At 45.7% G+C, this 24781-nt stretch overlaps 1 protein-coding gene across 1 annotated transcript in view; it reads left to right on the top strand.

The window, feature by feature from the left end:
- Nucleotides 1-24232, top strand: part of B4GALNT1 (beta-1,4-N-acetyl-galactosaminyltransferase 1) — a 43466-nt gene extending 19234 nt beyond the window's left edge. The window contains exons 2-11 of the mRNA XM_079966734.1: nt 8239-8454; nt 9547-9720; nt 11745-11851; nt 11988-12025; nt 15452-15632; nt 19033-19140; nt 20882-21069; nt 22189-22329; nt 23246-23483; nt 23770-24232. Of these exons, the coding sequence (XP_079822860.1) occupies nt 8239-8454; nt 9547-9720; nt 11745-11851; nt 11988-12025; nt 15452-15632; nt 19033-19140; nt 20882-21069; nt 22189-22329; nt 23246-23483; nt 23770-23984 (1606 nt within the window). The 3' untranslated portion in view covers nt 23985-24232. The remainder of the gene's footprint in view (nt 1-8238; nt 8455-9546; nt 9721-11744; nt 11852-11987; nt 12026-15451; nt 15633-19032; nt 19141-20881; nt 21070-22188; nt 22330-23245; nt 23484-23769) is intronic.
- Nucleotides 24233-24781: the final 549 nt, after the last annotated feature.

Here is a 24781-nt window from a genome sequence, read left to right as displayed (position 1 = left end):
AAGGGACCTCAGGCAGCAGGATTAGGAAATACCTCCTCCATCTTGGAGAGCTACTGCTAGTCAGGGCTAGAAAGCGCATTTGTCTGGAGTTATTGAACATGTTTATGTGAGCTGAATGGTTATTAAGTGTCTGAGTTAACTTCTAAATAGCATTTAACATATTTAATATGGTTTTGCTAATTCCCCGTTTGTGGCCTTAAAAAGTTCCTTTTGAAAACTATAAATGCAAAAAATAGTCATGCATCTATCCCCTGGGCTTTAAAACCAAGCTGGTTAATGTAAATATTTGTCTTTTCTGTACAGTAATTTCATAGCATCCTTTTGTGCAATGATCTGAAAGTGAGTTGATATTATTATTATTATTATTATTATTATTATTATTATTAATTTGCATTTGGCCCTTCCTAACAATGAGCTCAGGGTAGCATATATGTCTCTCTGTCTAAGCATGGCCAGGGAGCTAGCTCATTCAATTTTTTGGTTTGGTTCTGGTTCAAATATGACTGGTTTGGTTCCAGTTTAGACTGATAAGTCTACTTATTTAATAGATTTATATTCGACTTTTTTGACAAGAAAATGGCTCACATTTACAGAATGCAAATGTATGCCAAATTGATAAGGACAAAATTTTGGGGGATAGTACTTAAAAGCTTCACTTAAACTTCACTAGGGTCTAGCCTTGCAGGTTCGGAATCGATCAGGTTCAAGCAAGAGATCTCTGCCAGGCAAATTGGAAGCAAAACAGTGGCTAGAAGAAAGCTGGATCATTTGTTATTGCAACAAGTTTCCAACTCCCAAGCAAAGCATGGGAGAAGCCCAGAACAAAGGGCACATTCTGTTCTGGTTTCTGTCAGGACTGGTAATACCAGCTCCGATACTTTAGTGTCACCAACTGGACTCATGCACTTCAACCCCGACTGGGCTGGGCGAGCTGGGTAGCACTTCCAGAGACCACCTTCTTCACAAGAACAGGTCAAAGTGCTGTGGACTCACAGCTTAGAGCCGTGAGCACCGGATTCACTTCCACAATACAGTCGTCGCACAGCAGAGTATAGCAGAGTCTAGCAGTGTATAAACCACTCGGAGAACAGCTCTGTAGAATATCTTCTTTTATTCTATAACTACAACTATAATACAAAACTATATACAGAGCTAAATAGGTCTAGCATAAATGAATGCTGCACTGAGTGTCTGCAGCTGCTCTTAGCAGCAACCTTATCTCTATACACGATCTCTAATACTCAGTCTCTCTCTCTCTCTCTCCCCGACACACTGACTGACTGACTGACTGACTTGGTGCTGGAGCTGAATAAGTAGAAAGCAGCACACTGCTCCTCTCTGGAGAATCAGCAGACTCGTCAGGAGATTCTTGGATATGGGAGGGGTGAAATCTCCTCATCCTCCCCCATTTCATCCGACCATTTCAAGAATCTTTAATATAACTGCAACTTACACACACACTCCAAATGTTGTTCTCTGCTTACAACCTTGGTTTACATATCTCTCTCCCCCTTTATCTAAGACACTTTATTATACCATTTAACAGTTACTGCAACCACTCTGTGTCCATCAGGAAAGAGTTAAAACATAAATCTCAATCTGCAGTTTACACAAAATACACATTGTGAACACACAAATGAATAAGTAGCTTCTGGAAAAATCTTCACACACATTTCTTCCTCTCAAATACAAATTGACATTTCTAATTAGGCAGATTTGAACAAACCACTTTCAGTACTCAAACACATGCTTGCTCCTTCAATCCTGATCCTTCAAATGTCAGGTAAGGAAATAAATGAAGCGTTTTGTGCCACTACTCTCAGCACACTTCATGCTAGGTTTAAAAACCCCACCAGAGTTTTATGTGACCGCAGCCTTAGCGAACTCTGCAGAAAACCTTTTCGGCGGTACACCCTTGGTTGTTCTCTCGGATCTGCGCAAAACTCTTTGATCCTCTTGTTCTGGTGCTTCCTCCACTTTGGGAGAATGGGGAGCTAAAGTATATGAAGCTGCTAAGTCTGAATCAGCGTCAGACTCACCTGAGACTTTTGGGCTCTGATAATCTGTGCCATCATCTGGATCTACATTGGCATCAGGATTATAAATCACATCAGAACTTGCCTCCCTCTTAACTTTCTTTGCCCCTTTTGCACCATCATCACAAATGGGATGGCACTGGAAAACGCCAACTCTGTCCCATTGTGGATTGTCGTCAATACTCCTGGTCAGCCTTATGGTTTTCGTGTCTGTGATCAGGACACGATAAGACCCTTTCTCATATCCTAGGAAAACACCATGTTCTCCACGCTTGCTCAGTTTGTCACCCAGCGAGGTGTGCACCCAAACCTCCGACCCAAAATTTTTAAAGTGCTTCACACATGGCTTCCTTCCGTGAAGCATCTCATATGGGGTGCAATTTACTGCGGACTGGTACCTCCTGTTATACACATGACAGAAAAACGAGAGAGCTTCGGCCCAAAAAGGATTGGGCAGCCCCGAATCATGTAATAGTGTTCTGATTCCTTGCTGCAGGGTCTGGTTTATTCTCTCACATAAACCATTCTGCCAGGGTTATCTGGGCGTGGCTGTCCTATGCTCAATGCCCTGTTCAGAAAGAAAAGCCTCAAACTCTTCTGAACAAAACTCTCCACCCCTGTCTGTGAAAATACAACGTACATTCTCATTATGTACATTCCTGAGCCATTTACAAAACTGACAAAACTTAGTAAAGGCTTCAGACTTTTTCTGCAACATATAGACCCAAACACACCTCGAATAGGAGTCTATCAAAACCATGAAAAACCTTGAATTGCCTCTAGAGAGCGCTAGAGGCCCCACTAAGTCTGCATGAATGACTTCGTATGGTTTCTTGGCCTCTCTCCCAGACTCTGTACCTTTGGGAGCTTGCCTTGCCTTACTCTCAGCACAAGAAACACATTTCATGTGGTAGGGACATTCTTTCAACTTCATACCCTGAACCATATCAGGCATTTTTGCCACAGCCTGGAAATTCAAATGACCATAAACACGGTGGTAATAATGAATACATTGGTCATGCATCTTCTCATTCTTATCAATAGACAAATTGCAACACTCTTTCTCAGTTGCTTCAGCAGTACCTGTACCTGAAACAAAAGGCAATTGGTACAAACCATTAACACATTTTGCATATAGAATGAGCTTGCCATCTCGACGAATTTCACAACGAGATTTAGCAAACACCACCTTAAACCCCTGACAATCAAGCTGGGAAACACTCAACAAATTGTCCTGAATATCAGGTGCATACAGGACATTCTTAATTGTTGCATTCAGGCTCTTTAAGAACACAGTTCCCTTAGCCAAACTCGTGAGAACAGTCCCATCTGCTTGATGAATTTCTTTCTCTTGCTTCTCAAGCTGAACAAAGAGATCCTTATCTTTGGCCACGTGGTTGGTACAGCCAGAGTCGATCACGAAGAAACTCCGCCCACGTTGGTTGGAGCAGCGAGAGATCAAGGCCTTTGAAGTAGCAGGTGCTTGGGGATTTCGTCCTCCTCCCCCTCTGCCTCTGAAGTTTCCCTTCTTCTTTGAAGATTTCTTGCAGCACTGAAAACTCAAATGGCTTTGTGCTCCACACGAAAAGCACCGCCTCAACTTTAGTGCTTTAACAGCAGCAGTTTCACTCTCACTTTCCCCTGCTGAAGACTCAGGCACATTTTCAAGCACATTTTTAACAGCATAATCCCGGCTTTCTCTAACAGCCTGTCTGCGATCCCACTCATTCAAGAGCACGCTAGACACATAATCTTCTGTTAGCCGGTCAGCAGGCATTGTAGAAATCTGGGCAGCTACTCCATCGTAAGAATCATCTCAGCATTGCAAACACAGCCTCTGAAATAGCCAGGTCTCGCTGAACAAGGTCCTGTCTGAGACGCTTTAACTGAGATAGATGGCTAGGCAAATCACCACCTTTCTCCAACTGCAGCCTGCACAGCTTCTTGAAGAAAATCACACTGGAACCAGCATTTTGTCTCAGATGCATATCTCTCAACTTATGCCAAACAGCTTGTGCAGTCTCTTGACCCTCTAAGTTCACCAGCAAGTGGTCTGAAACACTCAAAACAATTGTCCCTCGGGCTTTCATATCTGCAGCATGCCACTCAGCCCAATCATCATCATCCTTATCTGGAGGGTCATCTTCTATCGTGTGAAATAGCTTTTCCCTCTGTAAAAGCGCTTTCATCTTAACTTGCCAAACTGCGTAGGTTTCAGGCGTGAGGAGAGGAAAGGACAGAGCCATCTGGCCAGAATGTGCACAGGCCATGTCTGCTATTACTTAGAGCAAGACACTTCCCTCGTGCAACACAGATAAAGCCTTCAGCCACTCTCTCTCCCACTCAGAGCGCAATTAACAAGCAAACAGGGATGCTATCTTCTTTCTTTGGCAGTCAGCAACATACCTCCATAAATCAAGCAGCAGCAACAGCGGCAGCTTGAGCACTCTGCTCCAAAACAGCTCTGCTTCTAGGCACCACAAATCAGTCCAGCATGCAGCCTCCATTCCGCCGTCCAGCGATCAGCAACAGAAACCTCTGGCGACTGGGACGACTGGGATGACTGGAACAACGACTGGTCAGACGACTGGGCCCATAACCGATGTCAGCATCGCCCTTGAGCCAGTGTCACCAACTGGACTCATGAACTTCAACCCTGACTGGGCTGGGCGAGCTGGGTAGCACTTCCAGAGACCACCTTCTTCACAGGAACAGGTCAAAGTGCTGTGGACTCACAGCTTAGAGCCGTGAGCACCGGATTCACTTCCACAATACAGTTGTCGCACAGCAGAGTATAGCAGAGTCTAGCAGTGTATAAACCACTCGGAGAGCAGCTCTGTAGAATATCTTCTTTTATTCTATAACTACAACTATAATACAAAACTATATACAGAGCTAAATAGGTCTAGCATAAATGAATGCTGCACTGAGTGTCTGCAGCTGCTCTTAGCAGCAACCTTATCTCTATACACGATCTCTAACACTCAGTCTCTCTCTCTCTCTCTCTCTCTCTCTCTCTCTCTCTCTCCCCGACACACTGGCTGACTGACTGACTGACTGACTTGGTGCTGGAGCTGAATAAGTAGAAAGCAGCACACTGCTCCTCCTCTCAGCAGACTCGTCAGGAGATTCTTGGATATGGGAGGGGTGAAATCTGAAGTAGCACATCTGAAGGATTATGGAGTCCTTGTTCCATTCATGCCATGGGTCGGGTCAACTCCACCCTTGGAACTAAATAAAACCATCTGTTTGGCTACTTTTTTGTGAATGTTTCAGAAAGTGGGGTTTCCTTGCCTTATTACGGCACTGGGAACCTAGTAGAGGTTGCCTAATGGAGGGAAATGTATTGAAATTAGCAGTGGTGTGTATGCAATGTTGTGCAGCGGAACCAACCCTTCTGTTTTGGAACTGTGGCTTTGTCAAATCCCTACAGCGTAACACTCAAGCTCAGGAGGCCAACGCTTCTGATATGTTTGTTGGGTAGGCCTCCCCCCCATGTCCATAACAGTTTGAACTGTGGTAAGGTGGCATAAAGATAAGATTATGTATAAAGATAGGAGTGAGAGAACGAATTGAAAACAGGGCAAAGAGGTATGGCCTTAAGGGGAAGTGGAGTTGGGCCTTTAGTGTCAATCTCAAGCTGCAGCCTATTAGACCACGCCTCTCAGACATTTTTAAAGCTTTCTGGGGGTTACTGAGATATAGAGTTCCAGAGACCCTGAAGTAATAATAGAAGAGGAAGTGCAAACATCTAAACTTCATTTTAAAAGTGGGCCTGAGGGAAGTTTCTGTTTAAATGGATACACCAAGATGGTGGATGAGAATTGACCCAATGAGCCCATGCACTTCAAAATTTACCACATCATTCTAGAAGATCTCAGATGTAGGAGAAAAGTAAAGTAGCTCCCACACTAAGACAAAGAAAAAAACGCATGCAAACTTGTTTCGCTTCCGTGGCATAACCTGGTTTTGGCACTGTGTGGATTTGCCTTTTCTGCACTTCAAGTGAAACTGGGGCGCTTCCTCCTTCACCTTGCAGCTTGCTAGGCTTCTGACCTGCCCAGCCCCTGTTAGTGCAGGTGGCTCTTGCCCATAGGACTGACACTCTCAGTGGCAACAGCTCTGTAATGGGTGGAGGAAACGCTTTGAGAAGGGTCACAACTCACCGGGCATCTCCTGAAATATTAAAACAATAAATAAAGAAGTACAAACATCTAAACTTTATTTTGAAAAGTGGGACTCGGGGAACAGTTTCTCTCTAAATGGATACACCAAGAACCACAAAGCAAAGAGTTGACGCCTGACTTTGGAATGCAGGGACTTTGGAATGCAGGGAGGAGACAATCCTGCAGGGAGAGGCTCAGGTGTCTCTTTTTGGCTGCCTGCCTGCTTTCCCACAGGGCAGTTGCTGGAGGATTTCCCTTGAAGGGAAGGGATAGCTTAACTGGAACAGAAACTCCTATAGATGTTTTCTGCCATCCAACTCAGCTCACCTTAACACCTATGCAGTTCCTGAAGCCAATAGTCCTAGAAGAATGGTGCAGTATGTGAGGCAGAGATACATCCCTCTCATTTGCTGTTAAGTTGCTCAGTCTTCCTTTTGAAACTTTTGCAATCAAATTCCAATTCACTAGTCTTTTGGAAAAAGCCATGGCATTCTGTGCTGCATGAGACCCTTCAAGTCTAAAATTACAGGTTTTGCCAATCTTCAGAGTTGCACTGTAGCTGCTACAAAAACTGATGGAGACAGACATCTGCAGAGATGAAACCGCCACTTCATTTGCTTGTTTCACTTCTCATAATCATTATCACAAGCACAGAATGGTGTGTGCCTTCCCCTACCCACAAATGGTTTATCTATGCAGCAACCATGTGAGCGAGGTTAGGCGAAGAGAAAAAGAGGGCATTACTCACCCAAAGTCACCAACGGGATTGGGGCTTAAGAGTAGGAATAAACAAATCTGTCCATTTTGGCTTCTCATTTTTCTGATGATCAGTTTGCCCTATCTTCACTTCAGTTTCCTTTTTTTAAAATGATACGAAAATGCACAGGCATTTCTCCTAATGTAATGCAGAAACATTTTGAACACACTTTAAAAAAGGGTAAAGGACCCCTGACAGTTAAGTCCAGTTGCGAACGACTCTGGGGTTGCGGCACTCATCTCACTTTCATGGCCAAGGGAGCCAACGTTTGTCCACAGACAGTTTTTCTGGATCATGTGGCCAGCATGACTACACCGCTTCTGGCGAACCAGAGCAGCACACGGAAATGCCGTTTACCTTCCCGCCAGAGCGGTACCTATTTATCTACTTGCACTTTGATGTGCTTTCGAACTGCTAGGTTGGCAGGAGCTGGGACCGAGCAACGGGAGCTCACCCATTGAACTGCAGACCTTCTGATTGGCAAGCCCAAGAGGCTCAGTGGTTTAGACCACAGAGCCACCCACGTCCCTTGAACTCACTTACTTTCCCATAATATTTCTGTGCCACCTTTGTTGTTGTTGTTGGAGAACTACATTGCAAAATTAGGAATCCAAATTTCAAAGGGCAGCTCAGTTTTTGTTGCCATAATAATAATAATACCATTATTGTCAATATACAACCTGTGTACAGTGAAATCAACTGAGCCTCCCTCCCCCTCACAAACACTGAATCTCATTGCACTCTGTGTGCTTATCGCACAACACACCAACCCTGAAAGTCAGTTGCACTATATTACTGTATTTTCCGTTCAGCAGCCTAACAGCCCACAGACAGAAACTGTTTGTAAGCCTGCTGGTATGACTGATTATACTTCTGTTTCTCCTGCCCAAGGGTAGAAGATTAAAGAGGTGCTGGCCGGGGTGTGAAACATCCCTGAGAATTTTTCTCGCTCTCTAGAGGGCTCAGGGGACAGCCCATGATACCATGTGCTGTGTTCACCACCCTCTGTAAAGACTTTCTGTCTGTGGTTGCCAAGCCAACGTACCACACTGTGATACAATATGAGAGGACACTCTCTATTGTGGACCAGTAGAAGGAGGTCATCAGTTGTTGTTTAACATATTGGTTTGGGAAGAGTGAATTGGGTAGTTTCCCATTAAAGTGCAAATGGAACAAATTTCTTCCCACTCCCTGGCTGAGAGCTCTTTCCTTGCTCACCCAATCCAGGCTGCTGCTGCCTTTCTAAGGTTTCTTCTCTCTCCTTGCATCTTTGCCCCAGGATGCGTCCAGTCCAGAAGTCCTTGTGTGTGCTGATGGTGCTGATGGCATCCCTGGCTTTTCTCTATCTTCATGTCTGGTCACCGAAGCCCTACAGTACGGTGGACCTGCGACACCGGCCAGGCCAAACGCCAGAGCAACTGTTGAGTGACCATCTGCTGATGCCTGAGAAGAAATATGCACACATTGCTTTCCGGATTAAGGAGGAGATCCTGGAGTAAGCGCCCATCCCTATATAACAAGGACAGTGCCTGTTTTTGGGTACCAGGTCCTCATGAAGCGCTATTTCCTATTTGTTTGGGGGTGGAAGAGGTGTTGTATATGTGCTTTTAAAAAGGTATAGTGTCCGAACATCTGCAGTAGGATTCTTAAGGTTTCCATTCAACTCCCTTCCCAGGGGCGGGGGGGGGGGGAGTGAATTGAGAAGATAAATATCTGAATATAGGAATGGATGCATTGTGACATTAATGTGCATGCATGTACATACTCACATCCCAAAGCATAGAGCTGACCATGGTGTGGCTCCAGTGGCCAACTCCTCCTCCTCCTGCCGTGGAGGGGAAGGAGGGTCAAAGCAGTCTCCTGCCAGTAGCAATGCCAGGGGGAGGGGAAGAAGGAGTCATTGAAGCTGTGTGGCCACCGGGTTTGGCTCCACCCAAGGCTCCTCCCAACATTCTGATGTCACACGTGGGACGTTGCGCATGTGACACACACACACACCCTACCCTTGTAAGCTGGCTCCTCAGACTGGATTTAAGACTCAGGAGACCACCTGGGATGCCATGTGGGGCAAGAATGTCTTGACTGTAGATTCAGCTGTCCACTCAACAGCTGAAATGATGTTCCACATCGTAGGGAGCATCGTAGGGAGAGAAACCTCTAGCCCCAAAGGTGTTCCAGTTTCTAGTACCTTGCTTCCGTTCCTCCTGCCACTGCTTCCCCAGATACTAAATGTGTTTCACTTTTACCTCTACTATAATAGGCAACAGCCAGTGGTGCAGTAATGTAAATTTAGATTCTGGATTTATAGGTCTTATTCCGCTCCTGCTTTTAGATGTTAATGTAGCCTTGCTGCTTTGGAAGGGGGCAGGATCCTGCTCATTCCTCTGTGTGGGGTCCTGAGCTGCTGTCCCACAGTCCTATCTTGATGGTACTGAGGGCAACATCCATCTCCATATGGGGGGGGGGAGAGAGATTATTAATATTCTTCCAAGTAAGTCATGCTGTTGTTGCACATAGTGTATTCAGCATTGACAAAACGAGAATACCCCTCATCAATGTTTACTGACACGTATTTGTCCCTTCCCAGGCTCCTTCCAAAGAACTCCTGCAAGTGTGAGGTGGAGCCTAGTATGAACTTCCCACTTCAGAAACAGCTCTTTGGTCACATCTATTCTCTGGAATTCGCAAACGCCTTCAGTCCTTCCGAACTGCCAGAGATAAACAGCAGGCGAAAACAGGAGTACCGCAGTTACCAGCAAAGGTGAGCTTCACCTGTCCCACGGTGGGTTCCCTGATCACACCACACACACTTGGTGGGGAGTTCTGTCGCAAAGGAGCAGCTGCTGAAAAGGCCCTGCTACTTGTTGCCATCCTTCTATACAGGACCGCAGATGATGGTAACAGGGGAATCTCACATGGGAGCCGGAAACTATTGGGCAGTGCATGGTTTATAGAATGGCAGCAGATTCCTGTTCCATCAGCAGAGAATTAAACCATAAAAGGTACTCCTGACCAGAGATATTATCCAGACTTAGGGAAAGGCTGGGTATATTTCCTTGCTTATCCTGTTAACAAAACCCAGCTTCCATTCCAGTGGTTTTTCCTAACCCTGCACTATTGTAACCATTTAATATCACTTATACGCTTTAAACCCTTAATTTACCAACAACTCTGGTAACTCTGGGGTCTAGACATTGTACAAACCACTCAGATATATGTACTGTATTTAGCAAAGATATTACTGTTTGCTGACGTGGTTACTTTAAAATAGTACTGCCTCATTAAGTAGATAACATGTTACTGTCACTGTAAATACCAACAGCTTATTTCTAGTGACACTCACCAGTTTACACCTTTTGACATGTGCAGTTAGTCCCTTTTGTTGCTACCCATTTTGCACCGTCAGCTACGCATAAAGTGCTTGATCTGCAATTCTCTCTGAAGCTTCTACAGTGTGATTTGTTGTATTCTCCTGATGTTTCCTTATCTGTAACATGGCTTGCTTACTCCATTTCCATCACATCAAATATGGCCTTGCTTTCTTTCCACCCAGCAGTTTCTCTTCAAGACAACTTAACTAAATGATTTTAATTATTTTGGTCCCTCCACACCTCCAGGGTGTGGTTGACTTGGCATGTAGCCTCCATCGTCCTCCATGTTGCCTCACATGGGCACACAGCTCATGTTAGATAGACTCCTGCAGATTCTATAGCTGCTGCCTTGTTTGAGCAGAAATGCACTTCAGCAGACAGCTGGCCTCATACTCTGTCACCTCCACTGGTCAGTACCACAGCGGAGTGAAGGGGTGGTTGTTTGGTGCCTCCTCCCAGCTTGAGGGGTGGTACATGATGGACGTAGCCGGGGGGGGGGGGGTCAGCTGCCTCCCTAAATCAAGCAAAATCAATACAAATCCCCTTTTTTGGAGAGAAACCCGCCAAATATGCTAGGCAGAGGCAGGTTACTTTAGCATGCATGGCTTAGGGTTAGACTGCCACATTTATTTTTGGGGGGTGGGAATCCATAGCCTCTTTGTTCTGATCAATGGAAATGTCACAAAATGGTGAGCAAGCTTTTGAGACCACCAGAACTCTTACAAGGCTGGATGTTTAGAAAAGCAGAAGAAGGTGAGGAAAAAGCTGACTTTGCATTGATGCCATAATGTCTGCAATGCAAGCATTTATTTTTCTAGTATAATGCTAGAAGGTATGTGGCTTTGGGGGTTGTCCCAAAGAGCACCTGCACTTCAGAATTTAACTCATCAGCCACGTAAAGTAAACCCCCTGAATTTGGCAGGACAAATTTCTGAGTAAACGCAGGATTGTAATCTGTGGTTGCAGTCCTAAACACATTTCCCAAGGCTCACTCTGGGCAGCTGCAATCCTAAGCAATCTCATGTGGAAGACTTGTGAACTCAGTGGGATTTACTTCTGTGGGAATTTTAGCCACCAGCTAGCTACTGAGAGTCAAAGCAGCAAATGAATGTGAAGGAACAGCTTCCTGTGTCTTCCTCTGACGCAGAATGGAGATGTTTGTCAAGCACAGCTTTGAGGGAGTGTGTGTTTACTGGACTTCCCTTCCACATAGTACTTAAGATTAAGTAGTCAGCTGGTGATCTGTTTTAATTTTTGTTTGATTTCTACTGCATTAAAATCACTGTCATCCACTTTGATTTTTAAAATGAAATTGTGGGCTACAAATATTTAGATCAATGGATAAAGATGTAGGAGCACCTTGTCAAAGCCAGAGGCTGGCATCCCTAAACCTTCTTCCTTTCCATTCTCCAAGGTCCCATTCTCCATCTGACCAGCTCCTCATTGTCCGAGCCAACTCACCTCTAGAGTATCCGGCCCAAGGGGTGGAAGTTCGGCCCCTCCGGACCATCCTCATCCCAGGCAAGTCTCTTCCCCTCCAGTTGCGTCTCGAAGGAAACAACTATGGGGGTGGCAGGTGTGGGGGACAGGGACTTCTTATTGTGGAACAGGGAAAGGTGAAAATTCAGTAACCTCCTTGTGCATTTTTATTCCTCAGGTCTGAGTCTACAAGCAGCTGAAAGAGCTCTGTACCAGGTAAGGTACAAAGAGCCAGTGTGGTGTAGTGGTTAAGAGCGGTAGTCTTGTAATCTGGGGAACCGGGTTCGCGTCTCCGCTCCTCCACATGCAGCTGCTGGGTGACCTTGGGCCAGTCACACTTCTTTGAAGTCTCTCAAACCAATTAACCTCACAGAGTGTTTGTTGTGGGGGAGGGAGGGAAATGAGAATGTTAGCTGCTTTGAGACTCCTTAAAAGGGAGTGAAAGGCGGGATATCAAATCCAAACTCTTCTAAGGTATTTGGGACACAGAGATCTGATTGCAGGAATTAGGCGACGGTTTCTCAGCCTGATTAGTTTCTAACATCCCTGTATCCTTGCAAAAAGGAAGGCTGGTTGTACCACTTAAGTTGCACATGGAGTTGCATGTTTGAATTTTCCGCTGAGGCAGCAGGTGAAGTTGCATGTTTGAATGCATTCAAGCACAGATTTTCCTACCTATAGCCTGAAATGGTGCAGGCCGGAAAAATGGTTACTGCTTGATTCTGCTAAATGTATAAACTGGTCCTGTTGCTTTGACAAATGGCTAGTGTGTGTTATCTCTTTGGGTGTTCTTAGATAATCTGAGGCCATGAAGCCACTGGGGGATCTTGTCTCTCTGTGTGTGTGATGATTGCTTGTCTTACATATTACGATGGTACATTGGTTTGCATCCGCTTTGGATTACAACCACGTCAAACCTGGAAGTGCATGCCCCTTTTCTTGATTACAAACAATTGGGGTGGGCCATTGGCGAAAGCGCGCCTTGGGTTACAACCTGTTTTGGTTTACAAACCGGTCCTCCGGAATGCATTATGGTACCACTGTATGCAGTTGCAGTTATGAGCTGGTTGTTTGGAGCGTGTGACTCCTCTCTTCAACCGGTTTGGGGGGCTTCCGGTGGGTTTCTGGGATTCAATTCTAAGTGTTGATTATCACTTTAATACTGGTGGGGAACCTTTTTCAGCCCAGGGCCCACACTCCCTTCTGCACAAATGTCTGGAGGCCCCGTGCCAATGGTGGCAGGGCCAGAGTGGCTGGGTGGAGCATTGCATGTGAATTTTATCTTTATACAATAGGCTAGTTTATACACAAACCCTTTTACTCTTCACCCAGGAAAGCAATAAACATTATCAGAGAACAAAGACTCATTCCAGCCAGGCAAAAAGATTTGCAGAGGGTGCAGAGTGGGGCTGGTCAAGGGGGTGTCACTTGGGAGGGTGTGAGCAGCACTGCACTAGATGTGGCAGCTTCTTTCCAGGCACAGGTCCATGCTTTAAAGCTTCATGTCTGAGCACGCCCCCCCCCCCAGAGCATTCCCTGTGGAAAAATCTCCAACATCCCGCTAGTCAAAATCAGGACACTCATTTTTGGGTCCACTCTCACGGGAGCCAGTTGGTTCGTGCCAAAGCACCAGACCAAAAAACAGGACATTCTGGGATCCAATCAGAAGGCTTCTGTAATTTTGGGGTGTCCTGCTTTAAATCAGCATGGTTGAGCAGTATGCATTTTCAATCTGCGGGAAATCTGAACTGACGTTTGCTCCAAATGTGTGCTAAAGAGTAGGTTTTGTGGGGAAAGGAATTAAAAAATGCTCAGACGCTGAGCTTTTTAAAGCACGGTCTGGCCCTGGAAAGAGCAGGGCAAAAGCCAAGTATAGTTGAGCTCTTGCTGTGTTTCCCAGCCCTCTTGTCTTCCTGTTGTCCCTCCCTTTTCCAGCTGTATCCTCTTGGCACCATTCCTTGTTGCACAATGTCAAGTTCTGAAGAAATGCAAACACTCATTTCTTTGTTCAAAGATTTATGCCCTACCCTTCTTTTGCAATCACATTACTCAGAGAGTCAGGCATCAGCCCAAGTGCTGCAAGCCATGATATTTCCAGTCCTCTGGAATTCTCTTCCTGTAGCAGCAAAGAAAGTCCCAGCACCGTTATGTTTTTTACATTTGCTGAAAACTTTAATTCCCCTCCCCAAGGCTTTCCAAATGAGTATTTTTTCCTGCAGTTGGTTTTTATGTTTTAAGACTGTTTTATGATCTGTATTTTTAATATATATGTTACTTTGGCACACTGCTTGGGCATTCTCTGAATGTAGAGTGGTTCATAAATCCTGAAATAAATAATGAATATAATAAAATAAAAACAATAACTTAAAGCAATCAAACATTTACATACATATATATATATACATATACATATATATATATATATATATATATATATATATATACACACACACATATATATATATATATATATATATATATATATATATACACACATACATATATATATATATTCATTTATAACTAAAAATCAATAAAACACAAATTTTAAAATAAAGGGACTAATCAGGATTCACCATATTAAATTCTATCTGCCCAGCTTGAAATAAGCTTGCCAGAACAGAAACGTTTTCACAATCAATGGAAAGTAGCAAAGGATGTGGGATTAAGCAAATTTCATGTGTCACAGCAACAACTGGGTGTGACCACCAAGAGAACCATGCTTATCTTGATTGAAAAAAAACAAACCTTGCAGCAGGTTCATGCAAGTTATCTAGGATTGCTCTGTGTACCTATGATTTATTTGCATGTAACCAAATTTGTACTCTGCAGAAAATATGCTGTATAAACTGGTCTCGTTAGATTTTAATTCATGGAACATCCTATAAAGTTTTCCATTCTGTTCCCAGCACACCATTTTACCAGAGAGATCCTAAAGCTGAGGTGGGGAACCTGTGACCCTCTACATGTTTGGGGACTCCATTAGGGTAGCCATATTCCAGGGATCAAAAACCCAGACACCCCACCACCATCGGGGCACCCCTCACCATTCTGCATCTCCCTTGCTCGCCCCTCCCTGCCGCTAACCCCTTCCTCTCCTGCCTGCTCCCCCCTTCTTCCCTCCCCTCTCTTTGCTGTCTTTGGCCTCCTGCTCACGATGGGAGGCTGAGCGGCCCAGGGAAGGTCACACAAGGCCAGGCAACGGCCGGGACCAGCGCGGGGCCTAGTGCGGCCAGGAACCACACCAGGCCTAGCACGACCCCCAGCAGGCTGCTCCAGGCCACCCGATGCCTGCCTTCTGTTCCTGGGGACAGTGGCTTCTGAGCATGGGTGTGCTCCACAAAAAATAATAATAAAATAAAACATAAAAATAAAAAATAACACCCCCCAACCCAGACATTTAATCCAAAATGCAAAAATCCACCCAAATGGGGTTGCTGGCCCCCCAAAACCGGATGTGTCCAGGAAATCCCAGATATATGGCAACCCTAGACTGCATCAGCCCCAGCCAGCTTGGCCGATGGCCAGGAGTAATGGGAATTGTAGTCTAAGCAAGATAGAGGGCCATAGGTTTCCCATTCCTGTTGGAAAGTCACAAGCTGGCTTCCTTCATTCTTGACCCTGCTTTTTTTCCTTTGACAGGTCAACTTGACAGCTACTATGGGCACTTTCGATGTGGCTGCAGAAGTGGAAGGGGTCAAAGTGGAAGGGGAGGGGGGCATGCAACTCATCATGTCAGGATCCCAACTGGACAACCTCAATCGGCAAATGCAGTTTGTCACCTACACCAACACACTCTTCCATCCCAACACAGCAGATACAGGTGGGTACAGAAGGGGCATTCATTTCATTTCAAAGCACTGGGGTGTCACTGCAGAGAACAGGGGGAAAGGCACAGGATGGCACAGCACAGAACCAAGGAAATCTTCTCACAAGGCAGCACAAATAAGAAAAAAATGAACAAAATGGAAACCATTGTGGGGATATGAACAAAGGCTTTGTGGTAGGCCTATTTTTTGACAGGGTGTATCAGATACATCCTTTGAGGTACTGTCTAAAATAGGCACTAAGAATATGAGCTAACAGCTAACTAGTCTCCAGTTCAAGTTGTGCCTCTGCTATTAGGTGACTCCCTCAGACCCAGTCCTTCTGTCTGCTATATAGGAGAAATAATTGGGATGCTGTAAGAAGCAGACTCCTTGCAGATACCTGGGAGTTGAGCCTGGCCACACTCGTAACCTCAGAGTTACACTCGTAATTCAGACACTGAGTACTCCTCACCCCCACTATCTTCCCAAGGATCCAACGACATACCTGTGGTTGCAGGAACAAGTAGGGTGGGTGAAGGAGCTCTCAAGCTGAATGTTCATTTTCACCAAGGGGAGATCTTGGGATTGCAAAAAAGATGGCACTATAATGCCAGTTCCCACTGCTCCTGCTGCTAGTGCTCCCACTCCCCCCCCCCAAGTAAGGATTGTGGGCCCTTGAGGGGTCAAGGACAGACAAAGGTGAAGGTCGACATGTCAGGTGCAAGCAGGTGTTCTCACAATTGCTTGCAAATGTGCAAAAGGTTAAGTTGCTTGTGAGGCAGTATCCTATTGGACTGGAAGACCCTGGGGGTCTCTTCCAGCTCTGTTCCTATTGTGCCAGTTCTCTGGCGAAGTGCTCTGAATACATGGAGGGGAGCGTAGAGACTGTTGTTGCTGTGATTGGAATCCTGCCTTCCCCACTCTCCAAAATTGACTAGTGTATGCATTCATTGATTTGATTAGATTTCTTACCTGTTCTTTGCCATATGTTCCCAGGGCGGGTTACAAAATAAAATATACAATTTTAGGCAATGCAATGCCTTTCAGTTTGACCAGGCATTTGGGGGCTGTAGTTACGTAAGTAGTGTATGTTAGAGGAGGGGGGGGGGGTAATTGAAATTCATTTTATTTTTTGTTTCTGTTCTGTTTAATAGTATGATACTCTGTGGCCCCAGGGATAGGGCAGGATAGAAGCTCAAGGAAGGACGCTATTAAAAAAATGAAGAAATGCTATGTTTCTGAAATATATTGCCAGATTGCTACAGGGGATGTGTGATTTTGCTAGGCTGACAACTGTGGAAATTAATAAACTCTGTAAGCTGGAATCTGCATAAGCGTCTTCTCATGGATGGCTGATATTTTGCACCTGGCTCTTCCTGGTAGACCTCAAAGTTCCAGTCAAAAGGCGAAGTAGATTTTGCAAGCCTGAGGTTTGCCAGCCCCTGGCTTAAAACACACTCCTGGGCATTATGTATGTCTATTTAGATGTCTGGTTAAATTCAATGGGACTCACTCCCAGGTCAGTATCTATAGCAGGGATCCGGGAGCCTTTGGTTCTCCAGATGTTGCTGGACTACAGCTCTCATGACTGTTGGCCTTTCTGGCTGAGGCTGCTGGGAGATGGTGTCCAATAACCACCCCATTCCCCATTGCAGTCTTGATTGTAATACTACTTAGCATTCATATAGCACATTTCAAGCACTCTATATACATTATCTCTGGAATAATTGCAGCAGCACTGCAAGGTATATAATAATAATAATAATAATAATAATAATAATAATAATAATAATAGTAATAGTAATAATAATAATTTATACCCTGCCCATCTGGCTGAGCCTCCCCAGCCACTCTGGGCGGCTCCCAATCAAGTGTTAAAAACAGTACAGCGTTACATATTAAAAACTTCCCTGAACAGGGCTGCCTTAAGATGTCTTCTGAATGTCAGGTAGTTGTTTATCTCATTGACATCTGATGGGAAGGCGTTCCACAGGGCGGGCGCCACTACCAAGAAGGCCCTCTGTCTTTTTTTTAAAAAAATAATTTTTATTCATTTTTCAAACACATAATAAAAACCAACAAAAGACAAAACAAAAACATACAAAACATTTAAACAAGTATAACTTCATATTCGTATTTTCATACACCTTCTTTCTTTCGACTTCCCCATACCTCCCCATCCCTGCATCCTTATTTTATGGTTCTTTAGCAACCCTTTGGTCAATTTATCTTAATTCACTTTCATTAAATTTCCTTTACTTTTTTAGTTACAGCTGTAATTCTCTGTTTCTTACCCCTTGACATCTTAACATTCCTCAATTTTACAACAGTTTTTAAGGTATATTTTGAATTTCTTCCAGTCCTCTTCCACTGTCTCCTTCCCCTGGTCACAGATTCTGCCCGTCATCTCAGCCAGTCCCATAAAGTCCGTCACCTTTGTTTGCCATTCTTCCAGAGTAGGTAGTTCTTGCATCTTCCAATACTTTGCCAGTAGAATTCTTGCTGCTGTGGTAGCATACATAAAGAAAATCCTGTCCTTCTTTAACACCAATTGGCCAACCATGCCCAAGAGAAAAGCCTCTGGTTTCTTAGGAAAGGTCCACTTAAGGACTTTCTTAATTTCATTATAGATCATTTCCCAAGAAGGCCCTCTGTCTGGTTCCCAGACTAGGTAGGCTAGTAGTAATGTCCTTTGTCCTTACTAGCCCTCATGGAAGAAATGGAAATCCAGTAGAATGTTTGGGGGGAGGGGAGTACAGAAGAGGGGCGGCATTTTTCAACACTCTTCCTTGTCCCTTCACCATCTCTTATGCTGCTCTAGAAGATTCCCCAAACTTCCAGAGCAGATTTTCAGTATGTAGAAGGCCTTCAGATGAAAGGGGAGATCAGCAAAACTCACCTTTCCCCCTTTCTGCTGATGGGAGCATAATGTAAACAGAGCTCCACTCACAGGCTGCTCCTGTCAACAGAAACTTTGGACCTAAACTGTTATCCCCATATTATAGTTGAAGGGTGAGTCCTGAGGAGAGACAGTGGTTTGGATAAAGGTCATTGCTGAGGTGAGATTTTTAAAACCTGGGTCTGGCCAGCTCAAACTCTTGGTCCTTAGAATGTACCAGTTCGTACTATGTGTGTGTGAATGGTAGAGACATATCAGCCCACAGCCAGTGATTCACACAGAAAAGGCCTTTGTAGCAGAGAGTCTTTGAAGTCTAGAGTACCACTCAGAAGGGCCCCTCAAGCTTGCCACATTTTGGAGTAATGCACATTATCGTCTAAAGAACATTAAGCTCAGTCTAAAATTAGCTTACTGCACCAGAGCTCCCAGGCCAGAAACTCGTCCAGTGGTGATAGCTTCGTTTTCAAGTGCTTACAGCTCTAGACTGGTGTTCTGCTCCTTCCTCTGTTTTCCAGTGCAGTTTTCTACCGATGAGCACCATGCATCTTTCATCATCCGCATCCGCCATGCGCCTACGCCCAAGCTCTACAATCCAGGACCCTCCAGTAGAGGAGCAAGTGGCGGTGAGTACTACACATGAGGTGTCTAGCACACAAATGTTCCAAGGGAAGGCCTGGCCTTCGAGCCCATCTGCTGTGTCCAACTTCTGACTTGGATGACCAGAAGTAAGAGTCTTTCCTTTCCCCAACACTCTACCCCACCCCAGTCTTTGTCTTCATCACATCCTTAGAGATTCTCTCGTCTTTTTTGGTCTCAAATTGTTCCAGGATTAAGTTCTGATTTTCACCACAGGCCTTGAGGGGAGAACTCAGATGAAGCCCTGCACAGGGCTGCATGTCACCACTGCCACCTGCATGCCACCCCCATTTGTGTGCTATATGCTAAGGGCAACAGCTTAGAGCAGCGGTAACCATGCTCAGGAGTCATGTAAATAGTTTATAGTAATCCTGGTTCATAGTAAGCATTGTGTTTAGGAGCATGTCTTTTCTGTGGGATGTGAAACACAAGAGCAGTCAAGTACAACATTCCTAGAGTGAACATGTTTACAAATGGGAGGGATGTTTGTCCAGCCAGCAGGTAAACTTTCTGTTTCCTTCTGGGCTGGGACAGACTTCCTCTGCATGTGACTAGAGGTGGGTGTGGCCTCACCTGTGCAGGTAATGACAAAAGCACAGGGCAGGGCAGCCATCTCTCTCTCTTACACCACATGCATCGAAGGAACAACATCTACTAAGCCAAAGATGCCCTCTTGGCTCCCAACCAAGAGAGGACAAAGGGACTGTCTTCTTAAGAGATAGATTCCAAGTGTATGTTACTTCATTAAGCTAAGTGCCGTCTGGGATCTGATTGTGAACAGAATGTGAGTAAACTCTTTTTTTATACTTTTGTAAAAGACTGTGTCGTCTCTTCTATTTTATGAGGGAATAAGGGGAAAATATCAGAATAGTTATTATAGAGGCTTTAGCGAGCCTGAGCAAACGCTGCCGTTGCAAAGCTTAAAATAAAGGGGAATGTGTTACAGTGGTGCCTCGCAAGACAAAAAGAATCCGTTCGTCTAGCGGTTTTTTCGTCTTGCGAAGCAAGCCCATTGACGGCTTAGCGGATTAGCGCTATTAGCGGTTTAGCGGCTTTTAGCGGCTTATCGGATAAGCGGATAAGCGGCTTAGAAAAAGGGGGGGAAAGGGAAAAAAACCCGCAGGAACTCGTGAGACATTTTCGTCTTGCGAAGCAAGCCCATAGGAAATTTGTTTTGCGAAGCACCTCCAAAACGGAAAACTCTTTCGTCTAGCGAGTTTTCCGTCTTGCGAGGCATTCGTCTTGCGGGGCACCAGTGTACTCTGCTGAAATTGAGGAACTTGTTAACACTAGTTGGATAAGGATATAATCAGACAATATATCCTCTCCTGCATCCCTGAACTTTCCCACATTTTCAAGATATCTCTTGCTCTCTAGTAGCCCAAGAACCCACTGCAACAGAGTTGGATACCATGGTGCTTGTTCAGCTGTGGTGCCGCCCTTGTGGAATTCTCTCTCCTGAGTGGTTCACCTGGTGCCCTCACTGTTTCATTTCTATCTTTCTTTTTGGTGCCTTCTTCCTTGGAAACCAACCTTGAAGCATTGTTGTAAGGCGATATAGAAGTCCTCTAAATGAGCAGATAGCTGCTGGATGTGTTGTTCTTTTAATCTTAACATTGGACACCGGGAAGGATATCCATTTCTGCCCAAGGCTTCTCAAGCCACTCCCTCTGAGCCATCCCTCAGCAGAACCTTTCCAACCTCTCCTGTGTTGTGTTTCCTCTGCAGAATACGACATCAGTGCCCTGGTCACCATAGCAACGAAGACCTTTTTGCGCTATGACAAGCTGCGAACACTGATCAGCAGCATCCGCAAGTTTTATCCCACCGTGACCATCATCATTGCTGATGACAGCGAGAGCCCTGAACATGTGCAGGGACCCCACATTGAACAGTACTTTATGCCCTTTGGCAAGGTGTGGAGACTAGCTGTGGGAAGCCTCAGGCACATTTCTGAATCTCTGTTGGGTTCCATTGGGATGTGCTATCTAAGGGCAACCAGCTCTGGGGTCAGGCTCCTGAAGTAGAGATGGGGGTGGAATGGGGCTAATTGACACCTACTAAGAAGGAAAAAGGGACGCAGGTGGCGCTGTGGGTTAAAGCCTCAGCGCCTAGGGCTTGCCGATCGAAAGGTCGGCAGTTCGAATCCCTGCGGCGGGGTGCGCTCCCGCTGCTCGGTCCCAGCGCCTGCCAACCTAGCAGTTCGAAAGCACCTCCGGGTGCAAGTAGATAAATAGGGACCGCTTACCAGCGGGAAGGTAAACGGCGTTTCTGTGTGCGGCTCTGGCTCTGGCTCTGGCTGTGGCCAGAGCAGCGATGTCACGCTGGCCACGTGACCCGGAAGTGTCTCCGGACAGCGCTGGCCCCTGGCCTCTTAAGTGAGATGGGCGCACAACCCCAGAGTCTGTCAAGACTGGCCCGTACGGGCAGGGGTACCTTTACCTTTACCTTAAGAAGGAAAAACTCCACTGTCACTTTCCTCATCGCACATTAACTGTATCTACACTAACAATCAGGATGAGTAAAGAGTTTAAATGTATTCTTGTACGTGAGCCTAGTCCACATTAATGATTACAACATTGGGGTAGCAATGTGAATTACTAGAATATGGAATACAAGGATGCAGTATTGTATTTGTGGTACATGGTGACTGGAGTGGAGTAGTGGCTGAATAAGGCCACAATGCTGAGGTAACTCCAGGCTGGAGAAAGTGCTATAGTTGGTAGAGAACAATATGCGGATCAGCCACTGGAGACCTACAAGTCTCATCTGGGACTCTGTAGGGAACCACCTGACCCCCTAGTTGCCAATGTAGAATGAAAAACTATTTGCTGGCCAGGGGTCTAGGGAGGGAGAAACAACACTTGGGTTCCTGGAGCCCAAGGAGAAGCATGGGGCCCAGTGATTGAGCTCATGATATTAAATGATAAGATGCTTCATGGCAAAGCAAGATGGCTATGTTTCACTTTTGGGCAAGGGGAATGACATTAGCAGTGTCGTGAACAGTGCTTGCAGAACTTTCCCTCCTTTTCTAGGGCTGGTTTGCTGGCCGAAACCTTGCCATTTCCCAAGTGACCACAAAATATGTTCTGTGGGTGGATGATGATTTCATCTTCACACATCGCACCAAAGTGGAGAAGCTGGTAGATGTCCTTGAGAAAACTACCCTGGATCTGGTGAGTGCCTTTCCTGTAACTTGCTTTTCCTGTTCCCCATTTCTTTTATCTGAAGCATGGGTGACAAACATGTGGCCCTCCAAATGTTCCTATCAGCCGTGCCAGCAGGATAATGAGAGTGTGTCCAGGAACATCTGAAAGGCCACAGTTTCTCCATCCTTGGTCTGAAGAGACAGACTGACATCTCTCCAGCCAAGCCTTCTAATACCTATTATACAATATGGCAGCAAAATGCAGCTTCTAGAATTGGAGAAAGATGCTCGCAATGGGGCCCCTTGACAGCCATGACAGTTGAAGGGATCTGTGGGGACAGCAGCAGGGCTGGGGACATGTCACTTTCTGAAGTCCAAATCAGGCTTGTAGGGAGAGCCAGTAAGGAAGGAACCTAGTCTAAATTAGGCTCCTATTTCCAACAAGCTTTTTAAGTATAGATCTTTCCCAGTCGGCATCTGTATAAGAATTGTTTTTAGATATTTTCAAGTGTTTTAAATCATTTGTGTGCTTACTGATTCTCCTGCATTGGAGGCAGTATGCCTCTGAATACTGGTTTCTGGAGAAGCCTAGTGGGGGAGTGCTGCTGTGCTCCTGTCTTGCTTGTGGGCTTTCCATAGCATCTGGTTGAGAAGAGGATGATGGACTGCATGGGCATTTGGTCTGATCCAGCATAATTGTTTCTATGGTCTTGAGGGGGACCATGGGGGAACTGCTCTACTCCTTGATAATTTTGGTTGCCATTTTTGCACCTCTGGGAAGCAGGCTGGCTGGCTGGCTGCTATTGGAGACAGCATTTGGTCTGAGGCCCTCAAGGCCAATTCTTGCGTAAATCTGTGCCAATAGAGACTGTCCCTTGTATGTCTGGCCCAAACTCTGTTCCATCTCTGCATCCATCCCAAATGTCCTCTCTTGTGCCTGGCAGGTGGGTGGAGCAGTGCGAGAGATCACCAGCTACACCACCACATACCGCCAGCGGATCAGCGTGCAAGCTGGCGGTGAAGATGGAGATTGTCTGCAAATCCGCCAGGGTTACCATCACGTCATTGAAGGCTTTCCTGACTGCGTGGTTACTGATGGTGTGATCAACTTCTTCCTGGCACGCACTGAGAAGGTTCTGCAGGTTGGCTTTGACCCTCGCCTCAGTCGTGTTGCCCACCTCGGTGAGTCATGCGGCCACAGTCCAAGTGGTGCTTAGCATGTGTAGGCAAGGAGCATTGGCTTAACTCTAGGGGTGGCACTTTTGTACAAGGCAGCGGGGGGAAACTGTATGCAGTGTACAAGTCAAGTGATGTGCTCGGGACCCCTTGTGAGTGTGGTGGGTGCTTGGAGCATAATTTAGGACCAGTGACCATATCTGGACTAAGCTGGTTTTTTGGCCGCATGAGGGCTTCCTGGCTAAAATCCAGAAGACCATGCTAATCCTCCTCCTCCTCTCTCTCTCTGCAGAATTCTTCATTGATGGCCTGGGTATTCTGCATGTCGGTTCCTGTTCCGATGTGGTGGTGGACCATGCCTCAAAGATTAAGCTGCCATGGCTAAAGACAGACAGTGAGAAGCAGTATGCCAAATTCCGCTATCCCAACTCAAGTGACAACAGCCTCACCACCAAACAGAGCTTCTTTTACTTCAAGAACCGTTTCAAATGCATGACCGGCAACTAGTCTCTGGTGCTAATGAGTTTAGCTTCACCCCTGACAACTGGCTTTGTCCTCAGGCAATTGGGTTTACCAATCTCAGGCAGCCTGCTCTGGCAATTGGCCAGAGCCCCAGGCAAATGGCCTTGTCTGTCAGCTAGCCAAACCCCCAGAACTCAGGGTCGCCTCAGCAGCCTCAGGCTTAAAGAGCAGTTTGGGAAATGGGCAGCCATGACTACTTTTTTAAAAAAGAAAAAATGTCTTTTCTAGCAGGATGGAGAGACTGTGCCATTGCTTGATTCTGAGCCTTGGTGATCAGGAGGATGTGACCTGTTCCTGTGTTTGTTTTGCCCTGTTACGTCTCTGAACTGGAGAATCTTGGATGGGGTGTGATACTTGAGAGCGCTGGAAGTTAACTTACTTTCTTTCCTAGCTGGAAGCAACCACAATTTTTTCTGGGCTTCCCCCTGCATCTCGCCACACACAGACACAATACTTTATCCAGTGCCACAACTTTTTGTGCCAAGTCTTTACATCTTGCTCCCTTCTTCCCAATTCCTTTCCCTCACGCATCCTCAAGCTGGTGCCATCCTGGGACATTTTGAAGTGCCAAAGACTACAGTGATGGAAAGCAGCCACCAGGGGGAAGCTTTGAGGTATAAATTGCTGCAAAGCAACAGAAAAGGAGGACAGCAGGGGCCATAAAACAGCACACTCAAAACTCCAGACAAGTTCAGGTTTGCCCACTCCTGCAGAAGAAGTGGCCTGTGTTCATTGACAGTGGGTTGGGAGCTGGGAGCTGATTTTCTAATGTGGCAGGATTT

Source organism: Podarcis cretensis, assembly GCF_951804945.1.
Source record: "Podarcis cretensis genome assembly, chromosome: 2".
NCBI lineage: Eukaryota > Metazoa > Chordata > Lepidosauria > Squamata > Lacertidae > Podarcis > Podarcis cretensis.
This window is presented reverse-complemented; position numbering and strand designations above follow the sequence as displayed.